This window comes from Ipomoea nil, unplaced genomic scaffold (genome assembly GCF_001879475.1).
Source record: "Ipomoea nil cultivar Tokyo-kokei standard unplaced genomic scaffold, Asagao_1.1 scaffold0688, whole genome shotgun sequence".
Lineage (NCBI taxonomy): Eukaryota > Viridiplantae > Streptophyta > Magnoliopsida > Solanales > Convolvulaceae > Ipomoea > Ipomoea nil.
Window position 1 is genome coordinate 6,135,881 of NW_017617116.1, and position 25,581 is coordinate 6,161,461.

Below are 25,581 nucleotides of genomic sequence, written 5' to 3' on the forward strand. Positions count from 1 at the left end.
ATTTTAAGAACCTTTAGAATTTTTTGGTTCCACAAGATTCCGAGTTTGACTTATCGCGAGAGTTATTTATGATCTTCTTTGTTTGTATTGGTCAACTATGTGCAATCTAGATTGGTTTACTTCTTTTGGTCCTTTAGCGGTTAGAGTCACAGGACGAACTTTACCCAAAGTATACATTTAAGTAACAATTACGAACTTTTCTGTAAGTCAGAGGTTGTTAACCTATTAATTGATATAATTACAATTATTATTGAGTTCAACTATTTTAATTGAGCTTTTTAGAATTTAAGTTTCTTGAATAAAATTATGACTTCCAAATTTAGAGCATTTTTTAAATTATGTCAATTACATGAGGTGAATTTAGATTATATTTATATATTACATATTACATATTAATATATCACTACTATTGTATTTATTATTGAGAGGTTACTTCCATACTGAAATCTGTAGTCATCACCCAAGGTGTGCACTGAGCAAACCTCGCTCTAGTATAATGTAAATCGCCATAGAAAAATCATGTAATATGGACTCGATCAAGAAAGTGTTGGCATCGCTATCATTCTTAATTCAAAGGATGTAGAGTTTATACATTTCTTACCCAAAAAATGGGGTGATTCTGAGAAACAGAACAACAAAAATGCAAAAATATACACCTATTCTCACAATCCTCTTAAATGAGACATCCAGAAATGCTGTATTTTGCTGAGGCTAAACTCTCAAGTCTGAACAACTCCATCTTTCTCTTCTCACTGCATCCTATCATTCCTATTTGTCTGTATAAATAATGTACATTTGCTAGCTGTGATCAATCATCATTGTACCCGAGACGACGTTAAATTCAACCTCCTACTCGCCTCTCGCTTCAGAAAGAGGGCGTAGAGCAGCTCGTTCCACGAATCAGGAACTCCGGGCAGACACCAGTGGCTGCAATCTTGTCTTTGCAGAGCTGCAGGCCCGACTGCAGGACCTAAATAGTATAAAGATTGATGCCCATCTTTCCTCCTCGAGGTCATATGCGTTATGTTCAGAACATGTAACGCTGGAGCAGATTTGTGTGACTGAGACGATGATGATGATAATACATCGAAAAATATGTTGTATTTCGCCCACGTATGGGATGGCACCAACGAAGAGCCCAGCTCTGGAAGCGTTTCTGTGTGGCAGTTCCCACCGTTTCTCCAATCCCCACCCCTGCAAAGAAATAAGGTTTTAGCCAACTTAGAGACGAGATGTAGTATAAACGCCACGAGAAAATTAGCATCATTGGAAGTCGAGATGAACCTGAAATGCACAGGAGCATATGTACGAAAGAAGACCATCGTTTTGAATGGATTCACTTCACGGTTTATCCAGTTTACCACGGTCTGCAGCGACTTCTGGTATGCAAGATCAACTTCCATATCCGTTTTCACTGCTGACCCTTCCTGGAAGTAGCAGCCCCTGGAAAAAAAAAAAAAAAAAAAAACGTTTTTCAAGTCTTTATCACAGTCGAACATAACAGAAAAAACGTATAGATATGCCAACCTTAAGTTGCACGAGTAGACATAGAGTATTAGACTAACTTTCTTCATCATAATTGAATAAAAATCGAATCTTTTTTTTGGGAAAAACGTTGGTTTACCCTCTTATAGTCTTCTCATAGTTCCACCAATGTCCCGTGTTGAGAATGAGCACGTCTGCATCCCTCCATTTCGACGAGCTCCAGTCCATCTGATCTAGCTTCACCGTGGTTTTCATTTTCGCGGGAGATCCAGCAGGAGGCCGGCTCTGCAGCACAAGAAACGGTGCCCTGTAATACTCCAGGGTGCAATTGTAATCGACAAACTTGAACACCAAAAAGCCTTTGTGTTTCGTGATGGGGTTGCCATTAACTTCATAGATCGACGACTTGTTGGCAACAGCAGAAGAGAGCATGCAGAGCAGGGATTCCCATTGGTTCCTTCCAATCGAATCCCCAGCAAAAACTACACGTTTATTTCGCAGTTTTTCCAGCATAACCTTTGCATTGAATCTGCACAACTAACTGGATTTGTTTAACTTTCAATCCAAGCATATCGAAACCTTTTTCCAGAAATTCTTTGTTAAAAGCTCTTATCAAACTAAATCTGGTAAAAGAAGCTGGGGAGACAAGCCTCGAGTATCAACAAATAAGCTAGATCAAGAGACGAGGTAAACAATAAAACAACAAACAGATTCAATATGACAATATCATTGCAGAAAAACCGAATTCTCTATTGTGATTCAAGCTTATTTCATAGCATCATCCAAACAATCTCGGGGAAAAGGACAGAAGATATCAAAGGGTCCATTGCTAGCAAGAAAGGAGAGAGACCACAGAAAGAAAGGACAGATGTTTAAATCCCAATCACATAAAGTAGGTTGTTAAAAGAAGCCTTAAAACGACACTCTACTAAATATATCCCAAGAGAATCCATTGAGCAGTGGATTAATAATTCACACCACAAGTCGTTTTCATATGCAAGATAAACAAATTGAACAGGACGAATCAAAACGCTAAATTAAACAGATAGAAAAACAAATAGCAGAGGGTGAAAGCTACATTCATCCCAATCTTTCCTTTGCAAACACCGCCTGCCAGCAAAAATACAACAGATTCTTTCTCATTAAAAAAAAAAACAAAAAAAAACTAGAAGTTGACTTGATGAAGTTTGGTCATCAGAAAGAAATGCTCCAAAAATTCCTTTCTTCTCTCCTGGTGCAATAAGTTATGCTTCTTCAAGTTATCCTAGAGAGGTAAAAAGGAAAATTTCCCCCTAAATTTAACTAACCAAACTATTTTCAACATAAAAATGCCAACTTGATCTAAGACTTCTAGAAACTGCAACCTCTGGTATAGCAACTCCAATTGAACAATAAGAATTAAAACATCAGAAGCCCGGGCAACTCAATTGGTTCCTGGTGGTAAATTGTGAGTAAGAACGCAAACTCAGTATAGGAGTTACACCCAATGTTGTGGCCCTTTATGGCCGCCCGGGACAGTTTTTTCTACTTTAACGGGCCACCAAGTCACGTGATTTACCCTTGTCGGGCCAGGTCGGGGTGTGGAGCAAGCGAATTTTGCCTTTTGTGGGAAAAATAAAAACATCAGAACCTTTACAACTTCTCCACAGTTCTTTCATGAATATATATGCACAGTTTTCCAGAAAGCAAGAACAGACAATCGAAATTCAGTGAAATAACAAAGATAAATGAATAAGAAGAACCTGGGCAAATTGCAATCTTTGGGCTGCCACCTCCACTTGGTGTAGAAAAAATCAGGCCTTCCATTTTCAGCACACCTAAAGCCTTCATCCAGGAAACTGCAATCTCTAGAATGGTACAGAGGGTACCTCTCATCCCACACCCAATCACCATCAAACACATCACACTGGCTTCCATTTTCACTCAAAAACCCAACCTTTTCCCTTGATGCTGACCCACCAAACCTTAGCCATAAAACCCTCTGTGACTCTGCAGAAAACCTCAACCCTTTACCCACACTTCTGTAGCCCAATAGAAAGAAGCAGAATATCACAGAAACTGTAACCAAGACAAACCCAAGAACCCCCACAGACGGCTCAAACAGCCTCAAGCGCTTAACTTTCTTAAACATATCCAAGAAAGCCACGGTTTCACAATCTGGGCTCTCTGACATCTTGAAGAATAAGAAGAATCAATAACTGGATTTCTGAATCTCCTTTATTGAACTATGTGCAGCATATATCTCTCTCTGTGTGTGTATACATGGAAAAGACAGAAGAGCCGTGGAGTATAAGCAATACAGAAGAAACAATGATACCCAGTTTGGTTTAAATCATGGGTTTTTCCCACTACTTTGGCTTCTTTACTTGGTGGATGAGTAATGAAGGAAAAAAAAAAAATCTCTTTTTCCAGATTAAAGCTTGTTAGGAAAGAGATGGGTGTTGAGCAAGCAAAGCATGGCCATGGAAGATCTTGGGAGAGTGGGCAGTTGGGTGAATTGAAATGATGGAAAGAGTTTATAGCCTGGCATGGCGGGGTGGTGGGGGGGGGGGGTTGGTTATGGGTAAACATAGTATATTCAAATCATATATATAGAAATAATTAATGATATACTCAAGGGCCTACCTTATAACATATATTCGAGGTTCCACCTTATGACGCTAGTCACATGCTAAGAGTTAAATTTGTAATTTTAGAATTACCAAATTAATAGTTCGTTAATTTGGATTAAACGTTGTTGTTGTACCTCATCACGTTTAATACAAATTGGGATTTGGATGGGTAGATTGGACGAGTGGTTATTGAGTAAACATATTATGTTCAAATTCATTTAGAAATAATTAATGATATATCAAATATGTGCACGAAATAAATTTGCTCAGTGTCAAATTTACAATTTTATATTTACTGAGTCAAGAACTCCACCAATTTAAATGGAACATGGTGGTTACTGGGTAAACATATTATATTCAAATTCATATGGAAATAATTAATGGCATACTAAAATGTATTTGCTATACAGAGAAGATTCAAAATGGAAAAACATCAAGAAATTAAAGGCACAAATAAAAACTGTAGAACAACAATGAAGATAGAGAATAGAGATGGTTTATTGCCAGACTAATGTTATATGTTTCAAATTTTATAGCATTTAATTTAATGTGATTTTATTTAATTAAATCGTTTTCAAATCATTAATGCACGTCTAATAATAATAAATATAAAATATTGTAACACTGTTATATCTATATTAGGCAGACAAAATGTCGGACAAATAGTATTTTCAATAATTGGTGTGATGGGACCGAAAAATATTAACAAAAATCAAATATAATATTTTAATATAAGATTTATGATCCATTTACTCAATTAGCATTTTCAGAAATTGTAAAATCTCATAATGGGAGATGAAATTAATCACAATAATTACACCTCGTATAAGTTTTCAATGTTGTTTGTAATTTTTTTATTTTTTTTTACTTTTGTTCTTTTTAATATAAAATAAAAAATAATAAAACTGGTCTTGGCCATGTCAACAAATGTCAAATGATTTATTTTGCTCCGTACATAATATAAAGTATCAGGAAACGAGTTCGCAAATGGATGAAATATAATTTTCATAGAACTCAATTTAGTCATTGATTATAGTAAATTCTTTTAATTTAATTTTAAATGACCCTTTGCACTTAATTAGGTAATCAATTTTGATAAATTTATCTTATTGAATCGTTTATTGAGTAGTTTGATAACTTTACATATATTAACACTCAATTTAGTCCGTGACTATAGTAATTTTATACAAGTTAGTCTTTAACTCTAGTGATTTTACCTAATTTAGTCATTAACTATACTAATTTTTATCGATTTAGTCATTGATCCAATCGATCAATGACTCAATTGGGTAAAGTCATCGAAGTCGATGACTTTTTGAAACCAAAAGCAAAATTCATTAACGACTTAGTAAACCAGCAATACACGCAGGTGGGATAACAGTCCACACCCCTGAGACAGTCATAGAACCCTGTTGTCCGAGCTAACTCGTGAGCCACACGATTCGCTGTTCTCTTAACATGGGAAACACTAACAGTCCCAGTGTCATTAGCAATCGACACACATTGCTTCACAATTAGACCTACATATTAACATGGGAAACACTATAGTGAATGACTAAATTGAGTATTAACTCAATTCTCATATTAAAATGTTGTGAGAATGAGTTTGTCATTTATAATTATTTTAGTGTAATTTATTTTGTGTGTGATTTGAAAATTATTATATAGAAGTAAGATTTATTTAATACACACCTTGAATTGCGAATTTTCTTTGTTACTTCAAATATATATATAGTAAAAATGTAAATTGCACTTCGCCCCCTTGAAGTTACAACTTATTTACGCCTGACCCCCATAATATTTATTTGTAGACATTTAAACCCCTCTCAACACAAAACTCACCTACTTCTTCTAGTAATAGAGAAAGGGTTGTAGTTGAATGGAAGTCGATCGAAACTCAATTGAAATAGTTGTTGATTGAAACTCAATTAAATTAGTTTTATCGATGCAAATACTAGTGTTATGCTGTACCCAAAAAAAAAAAAAAAAAAAAAAAAAAAAAAAGAAGAAGAAGAAAGGAAGCTTAATAGTTAATACTCGAGTTAATTTCAGCAATAGTCATCCAACTATATTGATTTTTCACAATTGGTCCTCGACTTTTAATTTGGACAAATTAGACACTTGACTTTCGAATTCTTTCCAATGTTAGTCATTCTGTTACATAAAGGTTAAGTGGATGTTAAATTTGGAGGTAAAGTAGTCATTTTAATGCTTAGTGTATAATTCCTACCTGGGCATTTGTTCAATGGTGAATTGGGTGTAGGCAGAGAGGGAATGGAGCACTGACTTGAGAGTGTTTTTCTTGGGGACGAAGATGAACTCATCCCCATCAAAGAAGAACATCCATTTCGCCCGGAATCTGTACCTATGCAAGTACTCGTTCAAAATCAAGAATTGGTTGTGGTAATAGCCATCGAACCTCTCTTACTCCATCATGTCCTGTAATGTCACGTATCTCTTCTCCATCCACAGCCGGAGCACCTCCACCACGGCAGGGTGTTCGACGCCGGCTTCGTAGAACACAAAATGGGATTTCTTGCCCATCAATCGAGCGTGGTACGCCACCCTTTCTCGTACCCTCTGAGGGCTCAAATTGCCGTACAGAGATGAACCGAAGTAGAGGTAGTCGTAGTTGGGTTTAGACGAGAACACAGAAGTGAAAGTTGGGAAATCCTGCGGCGTCTCGGTCAGGGCATTGAATGTGTCGGTTACGTTGAGGTGGGTGTCACCGGCGCCATTGGTGGCAGCGTGAATTAGGACTTGCCCCTGGCGTCAGCATCGCCGACGGGAACCGGGAACGTGCAATTCACGACCACCACCGTGTACACCCGGCCATACCCCCAATCCGGGAGGATTTTCTCACCTGCAACGGAAACAGAATCCCGCGAAACATCCGTCGGGGCCCACTCGCAAATGTAACTGAGCTTTCCCGAAAATGTGCAGCGGTTTTGAAGCCAGTCCCATCACGGCGAAGGTGTTGTAACCGCCTCGTTAAGCCGACATTATCACGAATTTGTAAGCGGCGGAGCCAAATCCACTGAACCCCCGTTTAACGACGCCGTTCTCAAGCACACGGTCTCACTCCACCGCGGTGGCGTTGAAGACGGAGAAGTTCGTAGCCGCAGAAGCAGAAGAGGCAATTGGGGACGGCCCAGGTAAACAACTCCGGCAGTGAGGAGAAACTTCAGCTCCGGCGTCAGCAAACGATGGCTAAGACCAGGGGAACGAACTAGTTCTAGGGCTTCGACTGAGTTTTCGCGTATACAATGGGAAATTATACACTAAGCATTAAAATGACTACTTTACCCCCAAATTTAACATCCACTTAACCTTTATTTAACGGAAGGACTAACATTGGAAAGAATTCGAAAGTAAGTGTCTAATTTGTCTAAATTACAAGTCAGGGACAAATTGTGAAAAATCAATATAGTCGGAGGACCATTGCTGGAATTAACTCTTAATACTCAGTAAAAGAAAGAGGAAAGAAGATTCAAAGTAAGAAAGCAGTATAGAAATGGTCAAAATGATAGAGAATAAAAGCATAGAAATCTTCACCCATGGCCCTATAGATTTGACTTTTGGAAGCTGTCAACAATGATAAACAGCACATTTAACTTTGATTTGTACAATTGTCATTTGTCACCATCTTTGAGAAGCTCAACACATTGCAAACTGCAAAATTTATTGTCATTGAAGATGACAAATGAAGGATGACAAGTTCATAATAATAATAAAAGAAAGAAGAGAAACAGTCTAGTCATTGCAGTGCATCTTTGAAGCAGTATTCTTGGCCAGCATCAATACATCATCACCCATAGCCACTTTCTTGTCTTGTTTTATGCATGACTAGGGAAACCTGCAATTACTATTCGAGCCTTCGAGGTGTGCAGTTGGAAAATCCCGCCTTGTGATCTTAACTGGCAAAGAATCACGAGGAGGTAAACTAGCCTAGGTTGCCTATATCTGACCGGCTCAAATCAAGAAGGTCAATATTCCGCTCTCACTGGAGTCGAACTTGAAACCTTGTGGTTACCAAACTGACACTAATAATAGCAACTTTGTGTGCATGCAATGCTGGTGGATACATGTTCTGGCAAGTGGCAAGACCATAATAATTGCAAATGCAAACTTTTTGAGGAAGTATCTAAGACAAAATCATTCTCAGTTTCAGGAGAGCAGTGCAGAGTTTGAAAGAGTCTTTCTTCACTGTTGCTAAGTGGGGGGAAATTGGGAGTAATCCAGGAGTGTAAGACTCAGTAAACGAAGGATACACCCTTTATTGCATAGTAAATATGATCTTAAGTCACACTCAATGAATGAGTTGAGCAGAGGCTAAATAATATACCTGCGTTTAATCTGTTTAAATGTTGCCTTTTTCTGCGTTTTCTGCCATTAAGCATTGCCCATTTCTTGTGTTTATGATTGATAGAATATACGGAGCAAGCTCGATCTCTTTCCCCAACCAAGCAGTCCTGGATTGAAAAGGGAAAACCAATGGAAGAACTTGATGCATCCATGCATGAAAAGCTTTCACATCATTTTCACTTCTTAATTTTCTCCCACCAAATATGCAGATTGTTTTGCTTAAGCTTTTGTTCACTTCTCAGGTCTCAAGTCTCAATACAGCCAAATAAAGAACACCACAAACTATAGAATACTGAATACAGCAACCTGCACAGCTTCAAAGAATTAACAATGTTCGCATAGCCAAAACTTCACAGTAGTTCCACAAAAAATTGAAAAAAAAAAAAACACTAATGTCCTAATCAGAAGCATCACTAATTCCTTAACCCTCCAGATTACAGAAAAGTGCCTTCAACCAGCTTTCCTTTGATTTTTGGAAAGTCCACAACCACTACTTGAAGGTGCAGGTGAAGCCGCATTGTGATCCTAGCCAACAAAGGACCATACTCTAGTCGGCAAAGGACCACAACGAGGTAAAATAACTTAGATTGCCCATAACTCGGCTCAAACCAAGAAGGCCATTGTCACTCTAACCGACTCAAATCAACAAAAACCTACAAAATTCCTCTAGGTTCAACTATAAAGACTGTTTTTTCTAACCATTCCACTAATGAATTTCATGAAAAAAATCCTACTAACATTACAAAATCACCCAAAAATTCAAATTTTTAGGCATTGAATAAGATAATAAAGCAGTGACTATGACAACATAATAGCAAGAAATCAATTGAATTAATAAGAAAATAGATCAATACAAAATAAGGTGAGAAAGCATCAAGCAGAAAAGCAACTCAGAATATCATTACACTTCCAAGAAGACAATCACAAGTATTACATTAACCCCATCAGTTTAACTAGCAATCTGAAAAAAAATAAAAATAAATTGGGAAAATCCCATAAAGTAATGAACTTTGGGTGCGAGAATCACAAGGTGTTTTGGTCTGACTGGGAGGAATCATCGGAGAAGAACAATTCAGTATCGGAGAGTTCTTGGGACGATGATGGCTCTGATCGGTGAAGAAGGGCTTGCTGCTGTACCTCTGCTCTTTCAAGAAAAGGCTTGAAACCCAGCTGCAGAGTCAAGTATCCAAACGCTACAGCTCCAATCACCACCACCCCAGATCTCATAGCGTTCATTATCGCCGTTTCCCTCATTCTTTCCCCTCCGCTTCTTACTTCTCCGCTTTCGCTATTCTGAAAGTTCAGTTCTTTGAGCTGTCGATGGTTATTGCATCTTAATCCCCTTATATCTATTCTTCACTATTGTACCCCACATTTTGCAGAATTTACCAAAAAATAACACTATTTACTTTGTTTCATCTTTAAGATAATAAAATCAACCATATAATAAGGGACAACTCAACCCAATTTAGTTATTCTGTTAATTAAGTTTTAAATTTGACTCTCAAGTGATCTATTAGTCTTCTTGATCATATAAAAAAGTGGCTACAAAATGACTGATCTCACAAGCAGTCTAAGTTTTTTGGTAGGTCTTGTTGTCCCCCCCTTTCTCTCTCTCTTATAATCAGCGAGACCTACAAAAAACTCAAACTCCTCCAACATACCTTTCATTGATGGAGATGCTTTTATATACTTATTTCAAATTATATATAGGATATTCAATTTAGGCACCAATCATTCACATATATGACGTATATATTGTATTTGATACTGTAAACAACATAGTTAGAAATAGTTATAGTGTCAATTGTCAAAAAGTTTACTCTCAAACAAGATTCAATACTAATTTGATTTTAAATTACTTTAAATTATCGCCAAAAACTTTTTGCTCAGATGACATGTAGTGATTCTCTCATATGAATGGTCATGAGATTGAACATTAATAGAGACGGTGTAATAGAGTCAGTAGTATTAAAAAAAAAATTATGGTAATATATATGATGACACAAGTTTTCTTTTTTCATAGGTATCTCTGAAAATGATCTAAGGAGGGGACAAATAGAGTTTTGAAAATTATGAGGGGTCCGATGTAAATTATGGCTCAAACACCCTGAAGCCAAAAACAACCAACATTTTCCGGAGAGCTCGATTGCCTCTGCAAACCGTAAGAAATGCTCGCATCTTTGATCATCTTTCTCTTTACGGCCACCGGAAACCGCATTCTGCAAGTTCCCTTTGCTCATTCTTGGTTCACATTCAATTTGTATCCTGTAATTCCATTGTATTTGTTTTGTAAAGTTCCAATCTTCCAATTTCACGTAAACGAAATGCCCAATTCTTTTCATGTAATTTTATGAGCAGATTCTGATTTGGGGATGGTTTGAAACTGGGCAATTCAGCTGCTATAGGCTAAAGGGAGCAGTTATTGTCTTCTTGATAAGGTGTTAAGAGGATTACATTGAGAACCAGGGATTCCTGGTTACCAGAATTATATTGGAATGCAGTTTATTATGAGCGGCAGGCCTTCGGAGTCCTATGCCGTCTCCATTTTGAGATCAATAACTCCGAATCTTAGCTTAACTAAGCACAAAGGCCAAGCTGGTGAGTTTCTCTTTGTGCTGCTCTCTATGATCTTGTTTTCACAATTTGTCGCTTCTTATATATACAAAAGTGCTTTGTTGTGGTTTGGTTGTAATTGCCTATTGGCCGGCCTTATTGGTTTGAACCGGTCAGTTATGTGCAACTTAATCTGTTTTACCTCCTTGGTCTTCTACCGACTAGGACCACAAGGCCGGGGTTATACCCTCAGGTAGTAGTTGTGGTTTCCTTCGTCGCCCCCAAGAAAAGTGCTTTGGTTGTAATTGCTAATTCTTTAACCTTTGTGGGGTGCATAAAAGATGAATTTTTGAAGGTATATTTTTCAATTTTCATGGATTATTGGGGTGTTTGACAAATAGTTGTTAGCCGATTGAGTTAGTGTGTTTGACTAGTTGATAGCATTGTAGAAAGATGTTTGGTAAATTAGCGGGTAGCTGATAGCTGATTACATACAAAATGACTTTCTCAAAAAGCTTTTCGTTTTGAATTTTAGTGTTTTGGAGCAATAAGCTGTTACAAAAAACTCATATTAGTTGTTTAACCAAATAAAACAACTAATAGTGGTCAAACATGCCAAAATTGACTGATAGGCTAACTATTTTACCAAACAGGCCATATGTCATTTTATTGGAAAGTATTTGACACTGATTGGTTTCAAATTCCTATAGCTTCAGCCAATTGAATGTCTTGTTGTATGATATAAACTGACTCCAAAGAAGAAAGGCAAACAGACAAGAGTTGGTTATAACTTTGTTTCATAATTCAGGAAAGATGGCTGGTTGAGCTGCGAAACATAATTCCATATTGATATACTCGGTAATCAATATAAAATATGTAGTAAAGGGGGGTTGCTAAGTCACTTGCATTATTGTAATGTGTTTATACATCTCAATCGAACTTGTAAGTTGAGACAGGTTCTCATTTTATGACAGTGACAGTTGTGCTTGATTGAGGTTTCAAATGCTCTTCTTTTTTTTTTTGGTCAGGCCATAAGGTGTCCTGAGCAGACCCTAACTGTAGGAGGCACCTTTAAGCCTGCACCATACTCAGACTAATCCCATTCGCACTGGGCCAGCCCAATTGAGGGGCAAAGTGCTGGCCAGATCGGATTTTCCATACGAGAGGGGGTTCGAACTCCCAACCTCTTTTAAGGGGCCACTCACGCCAACCAAGCTGGTTGTTTCAAGTGCTCTTTTATGTGTGTGTTGCTAATCATTATTTCATTATTTCGTTGTTTCCATTGTCATTTTGATTTAGGGGAGATAGCTGTTATAGGTGGTTGTCGAGAATACACTGGCGCACCGTACTTTTCAGCTATATCAGCCTTAAAAGTTGTTAGTTATCCAACTTTATTCTCTCTCTCAGTCTCTCCATATGTTTCTATAGCTTCTTGTTATCCACGACGTTATTTTGTTTGCGGGAATTAGGTTATTTGTTACAGCTGAGACCTTCTATTTTGCTTGGACATTTCCGGTTTACCAGGGTGCAGATTTGTCTCATGTATTTTGCACCAAAGATGCTGCTCCAATTATAAAAAGCTACAGCCCCGAGTTAATTGTTCATCCTATTCTAGAAGAATCTTACAATATTAGGTTAGATTTCATATTGAGTCCACATTACAATAATTTTTAACGTCTCAATTACCTGTCAAATAAGAAAGAAAGCACCTCCTTTTGAATATTGAGACTGCCCTAATATTTTTTGAATAATTCTCCCAGGGATGAGGAAAAGGATTTAATATCAACCAAAGTGATTGGAGAAGTCGAGAAATGGATGGAGAAGTTTGATTGTTTAGTTGTCGGGCCAGGCCTCGGAAGGGACCCGTTTCTTCTGGTGCGCTATTAACTATTTACGTTGCTGTCTTTGATTTGTTGGTCAAACCAAATTCTTCTATGAACTCGTGAAATTATCTCAGGAATGTGTGAGCATCATTATGAGGCTTGCACGGGAGTGTGATGTCCCGATGGTCATAGATGGGGTAGGTGAAAGTTACTACTTTATAAAAAAGTTATTATCCGCTTTATTTTTGGATTTTCGATGACTTGGTGCTCTTGATTTTCGCAGGATGGGCTTTTTCTCGTGACGAACTCTCTTGAATTGATTGCCGGTTATCCTCTAGCTGTCCTAACCCCCAATAGAAACGAGTATAAACGGCTCATTAGAAAGGTACTAGAGACTGAAGTTGATGAACAAGATGCAGCGAGGCAAATACAAGCCCTTGCTACAGCGTAAATTCTCCCTTACCTTGTTTCCTGAACAAAACCACCTTATCGATCGCATAACTTAAAAATGAAATTGTTGTGCAATATTTCTCAACTTGTTGGATGATTATGCATATTTATCTATGCTTAAAGTTTCGTGTAATTAACTGGTTGTGGACTTGTTCAGGATTGGCAATGTTACAGTTTTACGTAAAGGGGAAAGCGATGTGATCAGTGATGGTAAAACAGGTATTTATTTACATAACGGGGCATCCTTTCCACCCACTCACAGAATGAAAAAAGCATTGTCGAGTATATAAAATTGCTTCTGGTTCTCCTTACTATCTTCTTTTCGTGATTTCTGAAGTTTGTGCTGTAAATATTTATGGCTCTCCTCGACGTTGTGGTGGCCAGGGTGATGTACTTTCAGGAAGGTAAGGAATCTTATCTTCCTCGTCTTCATTCCAGAATGAATAATTATTCTGAAAGTTAAGAGTCCCACATTGAAAAAATAAGAGTAAATATATGAGTTTATATGGGTTAGACTAGCTACTTGGTTGTATTCAATTTTTTAGTGTGGTTTGGTCCATGTGCATTATATCCCAGTTGAGTGACCTTGAGAAGAGGGCAGAGCACTTCTTTGTGATTTGAAACGGTCTGGCTCTGATACCAAATTGAAGCATATGCTCCATCTCAACTAAAAGCCTAAGCTTAATAGTTGGATTGCACATTTATGTTATACGCTCAACACTTATCATTTCAACGAAAGATTTTCCTCGTTATTGCTTTCAGTGTTGCCGTGTTTCTATCTTGGGCACGCGATTGTGCTGCCAACGGGGAACTGAGCATGAACCCCATCGTATCGGGGTGCATTGCTGGATCAGCTTTAGTGAGAAAAGCCGCGGCCCTTGCCTTTGAGCACAAGAGAAGATCAACCGTGACGGGTGATATCATCATCTGTTTGGGAAAAAGGTAAAGATCGAGTTTTTTTTTTTTTTTAGTTCATCATCTTGTTTGGCGATTTTTCACCTGGCGAAACCAAACCTCGGGCGCTGAACCTTTCGTTCCCTTCCTGCAGTATGGACGATATCTGTCCAACGCGATGAAACACTACTTTCGTCGTTACATTCGCCGAATTTCAGGCCAAAGACCCTTGTGTGAAGCAGAAGGGGAAACCTTTTGGCCTTGCAAATGTACCATTTTTGTAGTCTTGATACCCTCTGTAAGAATAGTAATAAGTGTTCCTTTGAGGCCATAAATATGAATGATCAATAAAGTCATTCAGTTAATACATAAATTCTCTTCTCTATGTATGTATCTTATGTAAAACTTGTAATTTTTATATAATAGTTATAGTTATTGTATTTCAACTTCAAAGGAAAATGTTTCTTTATCTATCTTGAATTTTGCCTTCCATATTTCTCTCTGATGTGATTTCATTCATTGGGTGTTTATAAATTGATTAAATTTAGTATTAATTAAAAAAAATTAATTAGATCACGAGTTGTCCTGAGTAGGCTATAATTATAAGAGACATCTTTAAACCCTTACTAGTTACTATACATACTTACACTAATCTTCATTCGTGAATATATCAATAAATACTATTTTATTTATGAAAGACGTGGTTCACATTAATCAATCATTATTGTTTGGATCATGGTCCACATAACCATGTCGACCAAACTATCAAATAATGTACCTTCAATACACAAATATTTTATTTTTAGTATATTAAAAATGTATATTGTAATCAAGAAAAATACATTATTTGAGTAATAAAAGTACATTATGTTTTATAAGGTACATTCCGTATACAAATAATATATTAAAAATGTAATTTTTGTTATAATTCACATAACACTGTAGACCATGGTTCACACAATAATTTACCTTCCGAAGCAAAATCTTAAGAGAAGCACTTCCATGATAGCCAAACAAAATAAGAAAGAAAAGAAAAGAGGGCCATTTATATTCTGTACCAGGGTGCACATTGCATTGTGAATGCTATACAATAGAGTACTATTACTCGGACAAAGTGTTACAATAGCTTAAAGGTTTTTAACAAATTGGGTAATTCCCGAGTACGTAGTTTGTCCTCAGAAGTCATGTCCTAAAATCTGCTGCATATATTCTTCCCCATAAGGAAATATCAGACCCCCATTTCCGTCAGCTTCTTTTTCTTTCTCCTTCTCCGGGAACACAACATTATTTTCCGCAAAATAAGTATACGAATACATTGGCACCGTGAACAGATCTATACTGGAAAACCACCGCATAGGCCCCAAAGGGTTCACAAAACCTTCGTCTTCCTTGCATTCAATAACACCGAATCTCTCGAGGAATGGGTGACGCAGCAGCATCTTCGCCGTCCATCTTCGCCATGGGTCTGTCGCTAAGCACATTTTCAAGAAACTCTTCGCCGGAGGGGACAGATTCTCTGGTATTTCTGGGTTGCTGGACGCTATTTTCCTGGCTAACTCTTGATTGTTGCCAACTTGCCACATGGGTTTCCCGGTGACCATCTCGACGAAGATGCAGCCCAGCGCCCAGATATCCTTCGCTGCCGTGTAGTATCTCGAGTTTAAACACTCCGGCGCCGCGTACAGTAACGTCCCGCGATGGGCATCGCCGAAAACATTGTTCTCGTCGGAAAACTTGGCCAGCCCGAAGTCGCAGAGCTTGAGCCGCGTCAACAAGCCGCCGTTGAACTTTCCCGGGAAGGCAAGAACGTTGGCGGGCTTCAAGTCGCAGTGGAGGATTCCCAGGGTGTGCATGTAATGGATACCCTTAAGAAGCTGATAAGCATAATGTCCAGCCAGCAACTCCGGCATCCCGCCGGTTAGCCTGATCATTTGATGGAGAGTTCTGTTGAGATAAACCACAATATATAAGAATCCAAAAATAATGACAAAACATATATAAACATACATTTGATTATTAATTGTGATAGTAAAACAAAGTACAAAATGATCATTACCCTCCTGGAGCGTATTCTAACAAAAGGTTGTACACATGTTCTCCATGCTCCATGCTTACGTCTTCCCCGAAGCATCGAACAATGAAGGGGCAGTCTCTGACGGCATCCAAGAACACTGCTTCCCGTTGCAGGGAGCCTGAGTCATGGATACCGGCGGACTTCACCGCCATCACCATTTCCCCGGCGGGTTGAAGAACGGCCAAGTGCACATTTCCATATGATCCAGATCCTAGAAAACACTGTTTCTCCCACGTTGTCATAGCGAACAGATTGTGAGTGAATTGAAAATCGAATGATCTAAGGGAGACAATAATGGAGAAGTGAGTGTTGAGAAGAAGTGATATATAGTAGTATCACTAATTCCACTACTTCTGGGAATGCGAATTATAGATAGAGGATAGGCCAATTCCGGTTGGAGTAGGATTATATTGCATTCAAGCAGCTAAGTAGGGTATTTGCAATGCATGAAAATTTAATTAAAAAATAATAATAAATTTATTCTTGAATATCTTTAGAACATTCTTGGCACATGCATATCTATACCAAAATTTCACTTATTCATTTGACGTATCTTCGAGCCCAAGTAATTAATGTGTCATGCATATATATCACTGAATTTATTATAACTTATTGTTATTATTATTTTTAAAATAAGTTTTTGGCTGCCAGGGAAGTGCTTCTCTTAAGATTTTGCTTCACGAATTCCCCCTTTGTAATGAAACGAGTTGGGTTTGGCCCATGAATCAAAGCTTTGCAAATATTACGGACTACGGAGTATTATTTTTTTTAAATTTCATGCATTGCAATTTGCAAATACCCTACTTTGAATGCAATATAATCCTACTCCAACCGGAATTGGCCTATCCTCTATAATTTGCATTCCAAGAAGGAGTGGGATTAGCGATACTATATATATCACTTCTTCATTCTCAACACTCACATCTCCATTATCGTCTTCCTTGGATCTATCGGATCATTTGATTTCCGATTCAGTGATTCACTCACAATCTGTTCGCTATGGTGGCGTGGGAGAAACAGTATTTTCTAGGATCTGGATCACATGGAAAGGTGCACTTGGCCGTTCTTCAACCCGCAGGGGAATTGGTGATGGCGGTGAAGTCCGCTGGTATCCATCACTCAAGCTCCCTGCAACGGGAAGCAGTGTTTTTGGATGCCGTCAGAAACTGCCCCTTCATCGTTCGATGCTTCGGGGAAGACGTAAGCATGGAGCATGGACAACAAGTGTACAACCTTATGTTAGAATATGCTCCAAGAGGGTAATCATTTTGTACTTTGTTTTACTATCCCAATAAATAATCAAATGTTTATTAGTAGGCATGCATGTTGTTATAGTTGCCCTTCACGCTTAGCCTAACAATTACGGAGTACTAATTGTTGAATTTGTCCTTTTATTACATCTAACATTGACAAATTATGTAAATCTTTTTTTTTCTTTTTAATGTTTTGTCATTATTTTGAATTCTTATATATTGTGGTTTATCTCAACAGAACTCTCCATCAAATGATCAGGCGTACCGGCGGGATGTCGGAGTTGCTGGCCGGATATTACACTTATCAGCTTCTTAAGGGTATCCATTACATGCACACCCTGGGAATCCTCCACTGCGACTTGAAGCCCGCCAACGTTCTTGCCTTCCCGGGAAACTTTAACGGCGGCTTGACGCGGCTCAAGCTCTGCGACTTCGGGCTGGCCAAGTTTTCCGACGAGAACAATGTTTTCGGCGATGCCCATCGCGGGACGTTACTGTACGCGGCGCCGGAGTGTTTAAACTCGAGATCGTACACGGCGGCAAAGGATATCTGGGCGCTGGGCTGCATCTTCGTCGAGATGCTCACCGGGAAACCCATGTGGCAAGTTGGCAACGAACGTGAGTTAGCCAGGAAAATAGCGTCCGACAACCCAGATATACCAGAGCATCTGTCCCCTCCGGCGAAGAGTTTCTTGAAAATGTGCTTAGCGACAGACCCATGGCGAAGATGCTGCTGCGTCACCCATTCCTTGAGAGATTCGGTGTTGTTGAATGCAAGGAAGATGAAGGGTTTGTGAACCCTTTAGGGCCTATGCGGTGGTGTTCCAGTAGAGATCTGTTCACGGTGCCAATGTATTCGTATACTTATTTTGCGGAAAATAATGTTGTGTTCCCGGAGAAGGAGAAAGACAAAGAAGGTGACGGAAATGGGGGTCTGATATTTCAAGAATATATGCTATTCCCAGTAATGAAAGCACAAGACAAATAATAGAATAGATTTATTTTCGAAAATGGTATTACATTCCCAACTAATCAAACATACTGTTAAAATTTTGCTTCATGAATTCTCCCTTTGCAATGCAACCAGGCCAGTTGGGTTTGGCCCATGAATCAAAGTTTTTCTCAATTGTCTGTGTGACCCATTTCCATTATCGAATTACTCTTTTTTAATTTTTGATGTAACACATTGGGTTTGGTCCATGAATCAAAACATTTCTGTATTTATTATTTGTATGACCTCCAAAAAGTTTTCATATTTATTTATATACACATTTTATGTAAAAAGGAAATTTACAAATAATTTATCCATTTTTTTATGAAAATAGTAATTCAACTGGATAAATTATTCTGTGGACTCGGATCCATCTTGCAAATGATTAAAGCTGATCTCAACATTGCATCAAGCACACTTAATCACAGAGTTACTTTGATAAATTACACTTAATCACAGAGTTCTTTGATAAGTACGTAAACCATTTAACCACATTCTTCCACAATATGTCACACCATTATTTCTCGAATCAAGCAGGGGTTAAACTCGACCAACTTGTCCAATGCCCACAAATTTTTTGAAAAAGAAAATATTTAGATTAATTAAAAGAGCTGAGGAAGGGAAAATAAATAATTACTGCAAAATGCAAAAAGAGGTGTAATGATTACACAAGACTGTAATTTATTAGATTGAACAAGGAAGAAACAGCTAGCTTTACAATGGCGAAATTGAAACAAACAAACCCCAAAATCTACATTCATTCTAAAGTAAGTAAAACAACTTAGCATAAAAGATTACTAATCCCACTCTAGGTAGAATAGTAATAAACACCTAAGGGAACTTTGTCATTCACTTATTTACATTATATTGCTCCCTATCCTTCCCTTGCATCCTCTCACTCTCTCTCTCTTCCCTTGTCACCACTGTTAAAAGAGGTTTTGGATCTATCTCTGTAAAGAGGGATAGATCTATTTTGTTGCTGCAAGAACTACTGGCCCTCCCTCAACCTGCAATAACACCAAAAGAAAATGACAATCAGTAACAGTGTGCAACAGATAAATGTGTGGCTCACTGTGACACTTAAAGTTGTATGGTCCATGGATCAATTTTTTTTTTTTTTTCTTTCTTTTTGGCCTACAAAGTCGGTGTTCTCACCGTAATGAGACTAATCTGAATTCGACTTGAATTGTATAGTAGAGTTTAACTCTTACTTGGGAAATGGTTAGCCCCATAACTTTTAAAGTTGTATGTTAGGTTGGTCCATGGAATTGAAGCATGTGCTCCATCTCAACTAAAAACCTAAACTGATAGTTGGATTGCACATTAATGGTTATATGCTCAACACGCCCTCTCACGTGTGCGGTCTGACTCTGATACCAAATTGAAGCATGTGCTCCATCTCAACTAAAAGCCTAAGCTGATAGTTGGATTGCACATTAATGGTTATATGCTCAACACATGGATCAACTTTAAGCATCAGAACATGGGTTTAATCAGAAATCTTATAGTTGTTATCTGATTTATCATGATGTCTCACTTTGGTTACAAATTTGTGAAAATGGGGCATCATGTCAAGTTTCAATCTAGTCTGTGGCCCACTGCTAAAGCAAGTAATTAAAGATGTGGCCAACATCTTTCCTATTTGATCAGAGCAAAGAAAATTAGGTGGATTGCAAATTTCTTATGGTTGATGTTAATGTGTAACTATTTTGATGTAGACAATTCATAATTTCATATTTATGGACCTCCTAGTATCACTAGTGTCTATACTGTCAATCATGAATTGCAATAAAACCACTGGACCCCACCCCCAATACATATGGTTTCTGAATGTTTGCTAATTAAGTCCATCATCTTACCATAAACTTGGCACCCCAAATTTCCTCCTCTGGAGCAGGTATGGCAGTGACCTTGCTTTTAGGATTCTCATAGGATTTCAGTTCTCCCACTGCTGTGGAGAAGAAGCACCCTGTAAAATGAAGTAAAACAACAATTTAAATACAACAGATTCAATTAGCTTAGTGGATGCAATATCTAATGTCTTTTTTTTTTTTTTTGAGTGAAGAAGGAAACACGTAGCCACTATCCAGCCTTGTGACCCTAACCGGCAAAGAACCGGCTCAAACTAAACTTGTAACCTCATGGTTACCAATTCAACAGCCTGACCAACTTAGTTAGAGTTGCCCCAATATTTATTGTCTCTGTAGATTATGATCATGTTGTTTCCAGCTGGATGCCAAATAGATACTATGTTGCATTTTGGGTATCACTTTCAATGCTTTCAGTGATGCAGCCTATGGCCCTGTTTGGTAAAAAATTGGTCTATAGGCTAATTTTGGCCTATTTGACCACTATTAATTGTTTGATTTAGTTAAAATATCAATATAAATGTTTGGTTAATTAGCTTTTTGCAACTCCAAAAGACTAAAATTCAAAAAGCTACTCCAAGCAACTTTTTCAATTAGCTTTTTGAAAAAAGAAATTATACCAAACAGCTATCAGCTAACAGCTAATTTACCAAACAATTTTCTACAATCAGCTAATGTTATCAACTATTTATACCCTCTAATTAACACAATCAGCTAACAACTAACAGCTATCAGCTAACAACCATTATATCTTTGTAGTTTATTGACATGAATTGTTGTCACAATTTATTATTTTTAGCACCTAATAGTAGAGTGGTCATCAATAGCTATCACAATTTTGTATGTACCAAACTACCAATAATGCAAGGGAGATAATTTGTGACACCAACCTTCTGGGAAGGAAGCAAGTGACTTGCCACAAGAGCCCTTGAGCAGATCAGCATCATTAGCAAATGCTACACACCCATCAGCAGTGATTCCCCAGTACAGAGGCACCTTGCCGGTTTGATCCTGTCACGACAAACCGAGCCACTTTGTCTTGTAAGCGTCAACTACAAAGCTTGCAATTTGTAAAGGCAAATGGTAGGTGAAGGTGAAGAATACTTACAGTAGCCACAAACAAGGTGGAGGTGGACTTGTCAAACACTATGAAAGCAAAGTTGCCCTCAAGGTGACCTACAACATGGTTTGCAGGGTAAGGTGCCCGGTCTCGAAGCGCCTTGTAAGCTTCAATGACCAAAACCACCTCGTTCGCAGACTTTGCAAGGCCATATTGTTGCCTCAAACTCCCTAGGTTGTCAAGTGTTCCCTCAAACAAGCAAAATATTTCATCCTTAACCGCGAACAGTCTGCCATTTTTAAAAATAATCACACATCAATGTATTGAAAATGACCAGTGAGAAGAAGATAAAAGGCATCTGTTAAGCATGAGTGAAGCTTGCATGCAAGAGACAAGGAAAGATTCAAAGTTATATATGCTTCTGCTGATATTTAAAAAAATAAAAAATAAAGATGCTTCTGGTAGGGACCAATATAAGGAATTTCTTCCTTAGATATTGCCTTAAAGAAATGTGTAAAAAATGTGTGTCGAGGTGTGCACTCTTGGGTGAGGGAATTTTGTCTTTTATGTGTAAGAAATGTGTAAAAGATATTCCCCCTAGTATCTTATCCTAGAACCTAACTATTCACATTACAACTTGTAAGAAATTCCTAGTTATTCATGAATCTTTCAAGTGAAGGCAAGGAATAAGCATCTCTCAGAACACAACAAAGGGCATATAGATGTCAATTGTTGGTAAAAAGGTAAATTGTCTAGAGTATACAATAGTCTCAAGCTTATCACTTGGCATTAAAAATTAGTCAAGACTAGATGATGAAACAGACTTGCACTAAATGTTAAGGAATCATTACCTTAAAAAAACAATAAAAAAATGTTAAGGAATCATTACCTTAAAAAATAATCAAATTACTCACTGTGATTTCTACACTTCACCAATTAAATTAAATGTTCTTTGTGCCTTTATTTCTTCTTTTTTTTTTTTCCCATCAGGGGGTGGGGGAGACCCCGGTTTGTTCCTTTATTTCTTTAATCACTCAATAACCACATAAATTATATTGGCTAATGTTAAATTTTTTTATTTTTTTTTTTGAAAGCTACTGGTTCTATTACATTGTAGTATCTGTTCATATACTTTCTCAACCTACTGAAACACAAAGAACCAATAACGCCTCCACTGAGGCTTGAACTCATAATCTTCCAATTGGAAGTCCAACTCGGATACCATTAGACCACATAGTCCTGGTTGGCTAATGTTAAATTAAGTAAAAAAGAAAACTACTTTTAGTCTTTGGTTTAGCTTTCAATTATTTAAAACGTAGACATAGTCCTTTAATAAGTATTAAAGTGACAAATTTGATCCATCAGAAACTAAATCTGTCATCAATATTCACTTAATAAAGTGACGGATTTAAACTTTCAAAGACCAAATCATCCACTTTGATAATAATTGAAAGATTGAATTCACAATATGAAAAACAGATGGACTAAATCGTCTCAAGAGTTATAACTAAGAGACTAAAAGTATTAATTTTTAAAATTTTAATAATTAATATAAGAATCAAAACATATAAAGTAGAACAAAATCATTCTTTCATAGAAATACTATGGAAATTATTTGGTAAAGGATGGGCACCAAATAATTCAAAAAATAGGATGGTCCAGTGATGGAGGTGTATATGGATTACACGTATAGTATTGGGATAAACTGACACAGTGGAAATGTTGCCACGTTTGGATATGATGCCCAGATGGGGGTACAAATGTTAAATGTACAATGGAGTTCTAGGCTAAAATGCAGAGAACTTTCAGATCCATGAATTACTGAAAATGTTTTTTTTTTTTTTTTATAGAAAACTGCAGACGTGGGACCCACGAGTACCAATTTTGGACCGTGGGATCACCAACTTCCATGGCCAAAACTTGGTCGTGATTATTACAGTGACGAACGTCAATCATTTCCGTTGAAAATTTCTCTTCTTTCAATGTATTTTCCCCTTTTCACTAGCAGAAAAATTATTTATAAGGAAAATAATGCATTTAATTCCAATTTTTACTTCCTCGACATTTTTTTTTTCTGAAATACACATGATAAAATTATTTTATTTTTATTTGTCAATGGTAGAATTTGAGAATACATATAGTAAAACTCAATTTATAATAATAATATATTTATTATAATTTTTTCCCTTGTTTTAATGATACCGATTGATTCATATGCAAATAGTAATTAGTGTAATTATGTCTCGATTGATTCATATGCAAATAGTAATTAGTGTAATTATGTATTAGTATTCTTCATCGTATATGATATTATTGATATTAATAATATCATATAAATATTTCTTCTCTATAAATTACGAGCAAAGGGAGTTCTCTATAAATTTATTATGAATTAAATGTGACCTTTTACCTAAATACGGGTGTCAGTTAGACTATATATATACATAGTGTCATACCTCAAAAAAGGAAAACAAACAAATATTTATATTCGCTCATAATTGTGCATCTCAAGTCTCAACATCCAACTAGCTTCAAATGAAGAAATTTCCTTTTAAGGTACAACAAGCTACTATACCTTACCTAAGGGTAAATAAAATTCCCAAAAACAAATAAAAATCGAAAACCATTTAGAATCTATAGAACTCCTTTCAATTTTGATTATGTTTTCTAGTAAAGTGCTCACTAGCGATGAAAACAGATCAAATACACCACAGACAAGAAATTAAAACATCCAAAACACCAAAAAAAAAAAATATAAAAAAATAATAATAATAATAATAATAAAAATTGCTGTTTACTATGGACTAATTTTTAGTACGAAACCGATATCTCACCACTATAGTGAGATCGAAGTTGCTCAGAATCGTACTTACAGAGTTTGAATTTGCTTGCACAAATCACACTTCTAGAGTTTAAGTTTGACTCAAATTTAGGATAATTGAACTTTTAATCTTTTACGGTTCACTTACTAATTGACTAATTGTTCTAAACTGTTGATTAATATGAACTAATTTCACTCTTAAGAGAAACAAGGCATCTCAATTTAATAAAACTAATAAATAAATGCCAAAGTTCTATGGATTTTTGTTAAATTAGATGATATCAGTAAACTGGCCATGATACTATGACATCATCAATGGCCGTGCTCATCCATAACCATCTCAGATCAGATAGCCACAACCGTTGATCATCACATCTTACGCTACGGCAATGATCACGCATATATGACACATGTATTGAATCCGTTAAGCAAAACATCACTTCTGCCGATTTAAACTTCCGTGCTAGTGTGTGCAGTGCGTGCGTTTTTTTTTTTTTTGAACTTCAATTTTCAGTTCTGTACCTGGGCTGTAAAGCGGACTCGTTGGCGTGAGAGTAAGCGAGCTGAGCATCGTCGCCTATCTGCACGGACACCGCCGACGAGTTGGTTTTGAGGAACCGGTTCACCAGAGCGTCCGCCGTGGTCTTCGGAGACGGGGTCCGGCTTCCGGCCGCCACCAACTCCTCCGGCGGAGAAACTATCGAGCTGCTAAACACACCCAACATTTTCTCTCTCTCTAGAACTAACCAACGAAAATAAACTAAAATTAAATAAAATAAACGCAACACACGCAGTCGCTGTTTCTCTCTCTACAATTATCGAAGGCTAATACATGGGTGAGAGTGTTGTAAGAGGAGAGTTGAATTTATAAAGCGACGGGCGGAGGACGAACTGGTCATTTCACATTCCCGTTTTGGATTTTTGTCCCAAAAAAAAAAGAAAAAAGAAATTAAAAAATCCAGTAAGGTAATTATGGCGTGTAGAGCGGGCCCCAGTTATGGGAAGGGTGGCGATGTTTCCTGCGTGTAGGATAGAGATTACCATAGCCGGTGGGCCCGCGGTGGGTCCCTGAAGACTCATCGCCGTGTTGGATGCATATGCTCACGTGGCAGGCACCGTAGATGAAAGCAAGGATAAAGAGGGGAAATGTTTACATGGTGTCGCGTCCACAGTTGATGATGTACTGCTTTAAATTAATGGACGGATCAAAATTAATACCGTATTAAATGTTGATATGAAGTGATTTTTTTTAAAGAAATTGTAAATTTAATTTCTCAACGATCAAAGCTGACATCAAACTCTATTTAGTCCATTGGGTAGTTCAGTTAG

The 25,581-nt window shown here is 37.4% G+C and overlaps 5 protein-coding genes, 2 long non-coding RNA genes and 1 pseudogene across 10 annotated transcripts; 2 read left to right on the top strand and 6 right to left on the bottom strand.

Annotated features, from left to right (window-relative positions):
* Positions 1-532: 532 nt before the first annotated feature.
* LOC109175757 (protein trichome birefringence-like 10) lies at positions 533-4,002 on the bottom strand. Its single transcript, XM_019325104.1, has 4 exons — positions 3,228-4,002; positions 1,625-2,014; positions 1,285-1,443; positions 533-1,194 (listed from the first exon to the last, which is right to left on the bottom strand). The coding sequence occupies exons 1-4, from the start codon at positions 3,656-3,658 to the stop codon at positions 816-818; spliced, it is 1,359 nt and encodes a 452-aa protein (XP_019180649.1). The 5' UTR covers positions 3,659-4,002; the 3' UTR covers positions 533-815.
* A 2,321-nt stretch (positions 4,003-6,323) lies between these two features.
* On the bottom strand, positions 6,324-7,175 carry LOC109175450 (annotated as a pseudogene).
* Positions 7,176-7,586: 411 nt separating this feature from the next.
* LOC109175764 lies at positions 7,587-9,795 on the bottom strand. The gene is made up of 2 exons (XR_002053314.1): positions 8,443-9,795; positions 7,587-7,769 (listed from the first exon to the last, which is right to left on the bottom strand). It is a non-coding gene; the product is annotated as an uncharacterized LOC109175764 (long non-coding RNA).
* Positions 9,796-10,611: 816 nt separating this feature from the next.
* Positions 10,612-14,546, top strand: LOC109175761 (ATP-dependent (S)-NAD(P)H-hydrate dehydratase). 4 transcript variants are annotated; one of them, XM_019325111.1, is made up of 11 exons: positions 10,612-10,732; positions 10,824-11,063; positions 12,318-12,394; positions 12,543-12,652; positions 12,779-12,893; positions 12,976-13,038; positions 13,125-13,288; positions 13,449-13,510; positions 13,629-13,695; positions 14,054-14,233; positions 14,340-14,546. In XM_019325111.1, the coding sequence occupies exons 2-11, from the start codon at positions 10,961-10,963 to the stop codon at positions 14,365-14,367; spliced, it is 969 nt and encodes a 322-aa protein (XP_019180656.1). In that variant the 5' UTR covers positions 10,612-10,732; positions 10,824-10,960; the 3' UTR covers positions 14,368-14,546. The 4 variants fall into 4 exon arrangements, with proteins under 4 accessions (XP_019180656.1, XP_019180658.1, XP_019180655.1 ...); XM_019325113.1 differs by having other exon boundaries at positions 10,862-11,063; XM_019325110.1 differs by having other exon boundaries at positions 10,612-10,710; positions 10,821-11,063.
* Positions 14,547-15,360: 814 nt separating this feature from the next.
* On the bottom strand, positions 15,361-16,501 carry LOC109175451 (mitogen-activated protein kinase kinase kinase NPK1-like). The gene is made up of 2 exons (XM_019324710.1): positions 16,242-16,501; positions 15,361-16,129 (listed from the first exon to the last, which is right to left on the bottom strand). The coding sequence occupies exons 1-2, from the start codon at positions 16,499-16,501 to the stop codon at positions 15,361-15,363; spliced, it is 1,029 nt and encodes a 342-aa protein (XP_019180255.1).
* Positions 16,502-17,258: 757 nt separating this feature from the next.
* LOC109175452 (mitogen-activated protein kinase kinase kinase NPK1-like) lies at positions 17,259-18,309 on the top strand. The gene is made up of 2 exons (XM_019324711.1): positions 17,259-17,518; positions 17,751-18,309. The coding sequence occupies exons 1-2, from the start codon at positions 17,259-17,261 to the stop codon at positions 18,307-18,309; spliced, it is 819 nt and encodes a 272-aa protein (XP_019180256.1).
* An 852-nt stretch (positions 18,310-19,161) lies between these two features.
* On the bottom strand, positions 19,162-25,110 carry LOC109175806 (stem-specific protein TSJT1). The gene is made up of 5 exons (XM_019325164.1): positions 24,775-25,110; positions 21,480-21,720; positions 21,262-21,382; positions 20,363-20,472; positions 19,162-19,510 (listed from the first exon to the last, which is right to left on the bottom strand). Exons 1-5 carry the CDS (start codon positions 24,975-24,977, stop codon positions 19,472-19,474), a joined length of 714 nt encoding a protein of 237 aa, XP_019180709.1. The 5' UTR covers positions 24,978-25,110; the 3' UTR covers positions 19,162-19,471.
* On the bottom strand, positions 20,546-21,255 carry LOC109175807. The gene is made up of 2 exons (XR_002053315.1): positions 21,115-21,255; positions 20,546-20,797 (listed from the first exon to the last, which is right to left on the bottom strand). It is a non-coding gene; the product is annotated as an uncharacterized LOC109175807 (long non-coding RNA).
* Positions 25,111-25,581: the final 471 nt, after the last annotated feature.

What these genes read in the sequence shown, in the direction of transcription:
- LOC109175451 (XM_019324710.1), bottom strand. Translation starts at nt 16,501, where the DNA reads ATGACAACGTGGGAGAAACAGTGTTTTCTAGGATCTGGATCATATGGA. An exon ending in TTAGAATACGCTCCAGGAGG is followed by an intron (nt 16,130 to 16,241) that starts GTAATGATCATT and finishes TTATCTCAACAG; the next exon opens with AACTCTCCATCAAATGATCA.
- LOC109175452 (XM_019324711.1), top strand. Translation starts at nt 17,259, where the DNA reads ATGGTGGCGTGGGAGAAACAGTATTTTCTAGGATCTGGATCACATGGA. An exon ending in TTAGAATATGCTCCAAGAGG is followed by an intron (nt 17,519 to 17,750) that starts GTAATCATTTTG and finishes TTATCTCAACAG; the next exon opens with AACTCTCCATCAAATGATCA.
- LOC109175806 (XM_019325164.1), bottom strand. Translation starts at nt 24,977, where the DNA reads ATGTTGGGTGTGTTTAGCAGCTCGATAGTTTCTCCGCCGGAGGAGTTG. An exon ending in CCACCTTGTTTGTGGCTACT is followed by an intron (nt 21,383 to 21,479) that starts GTAAGTATTCTT and finishes TTGTCGTGACAG; the next exon opens with GATCAAACCGGCAAGGTGCC. An exon ending in TTTGGGGTGCCAAGTTTATG is followed by an intron (nt 19,511 to 20,362) that starts GTAAGATGATGG and finishes GTGTTATTGCAG; the next exon opens with GTTGAGGGAGGGCCAGTAGT.
- LOC109175761 (XM_019325111.1), top strand. Translation starts at nt 10,961, where the DNA reads ATGCAGTTTATTATGAGCGGCAGGCCTTCGGAGTCCTATGCCGTCTCC. An exon ending in ATACAAGCCCTTGCTACAGC is followed by an intron (nt 13,289 to 13,448) that starts GTAAATTCTCCC and finishes GGACTTGTTCAG; the next exon opens with GATTGGCAATGTTACAGTTT. An exon ending in ATCATCTGTTTGGGAAAAAG is followed by an intron (nt 14,234 to 14,339) that starts GTAAAGATCGAG and finishes CCCTTCCTGCAG; the next exon opens with TATGGACGATATCTGTCCAA.
- LOC109175757 (XM_019325104.1), bottom strand. Translation starts at nt 3,658, where the DNA reads ATGTCAGAGAGCCCAGATTGTGAAACCGTGGCTTTCTTGGATATGTTT. An exon ending in AAAGATTGCAATTTGCCCAG is followed by an intron (nt 2,015 to 3,227) that starts GTTCTTCTTATT and finishes TTAGTTGTGCAG; the next exon opens with ATTCAATGCAAAGGTTATGC. An exon ending in TATGAGAAGACTATAAGAGG is followed by an intron (nt 1,444 to 1,624) that starts GTAAACCAACGT and finishes TTTTTTTTCCAG; the next exon opens with GGGCTGCTACTTCCAGGAAG.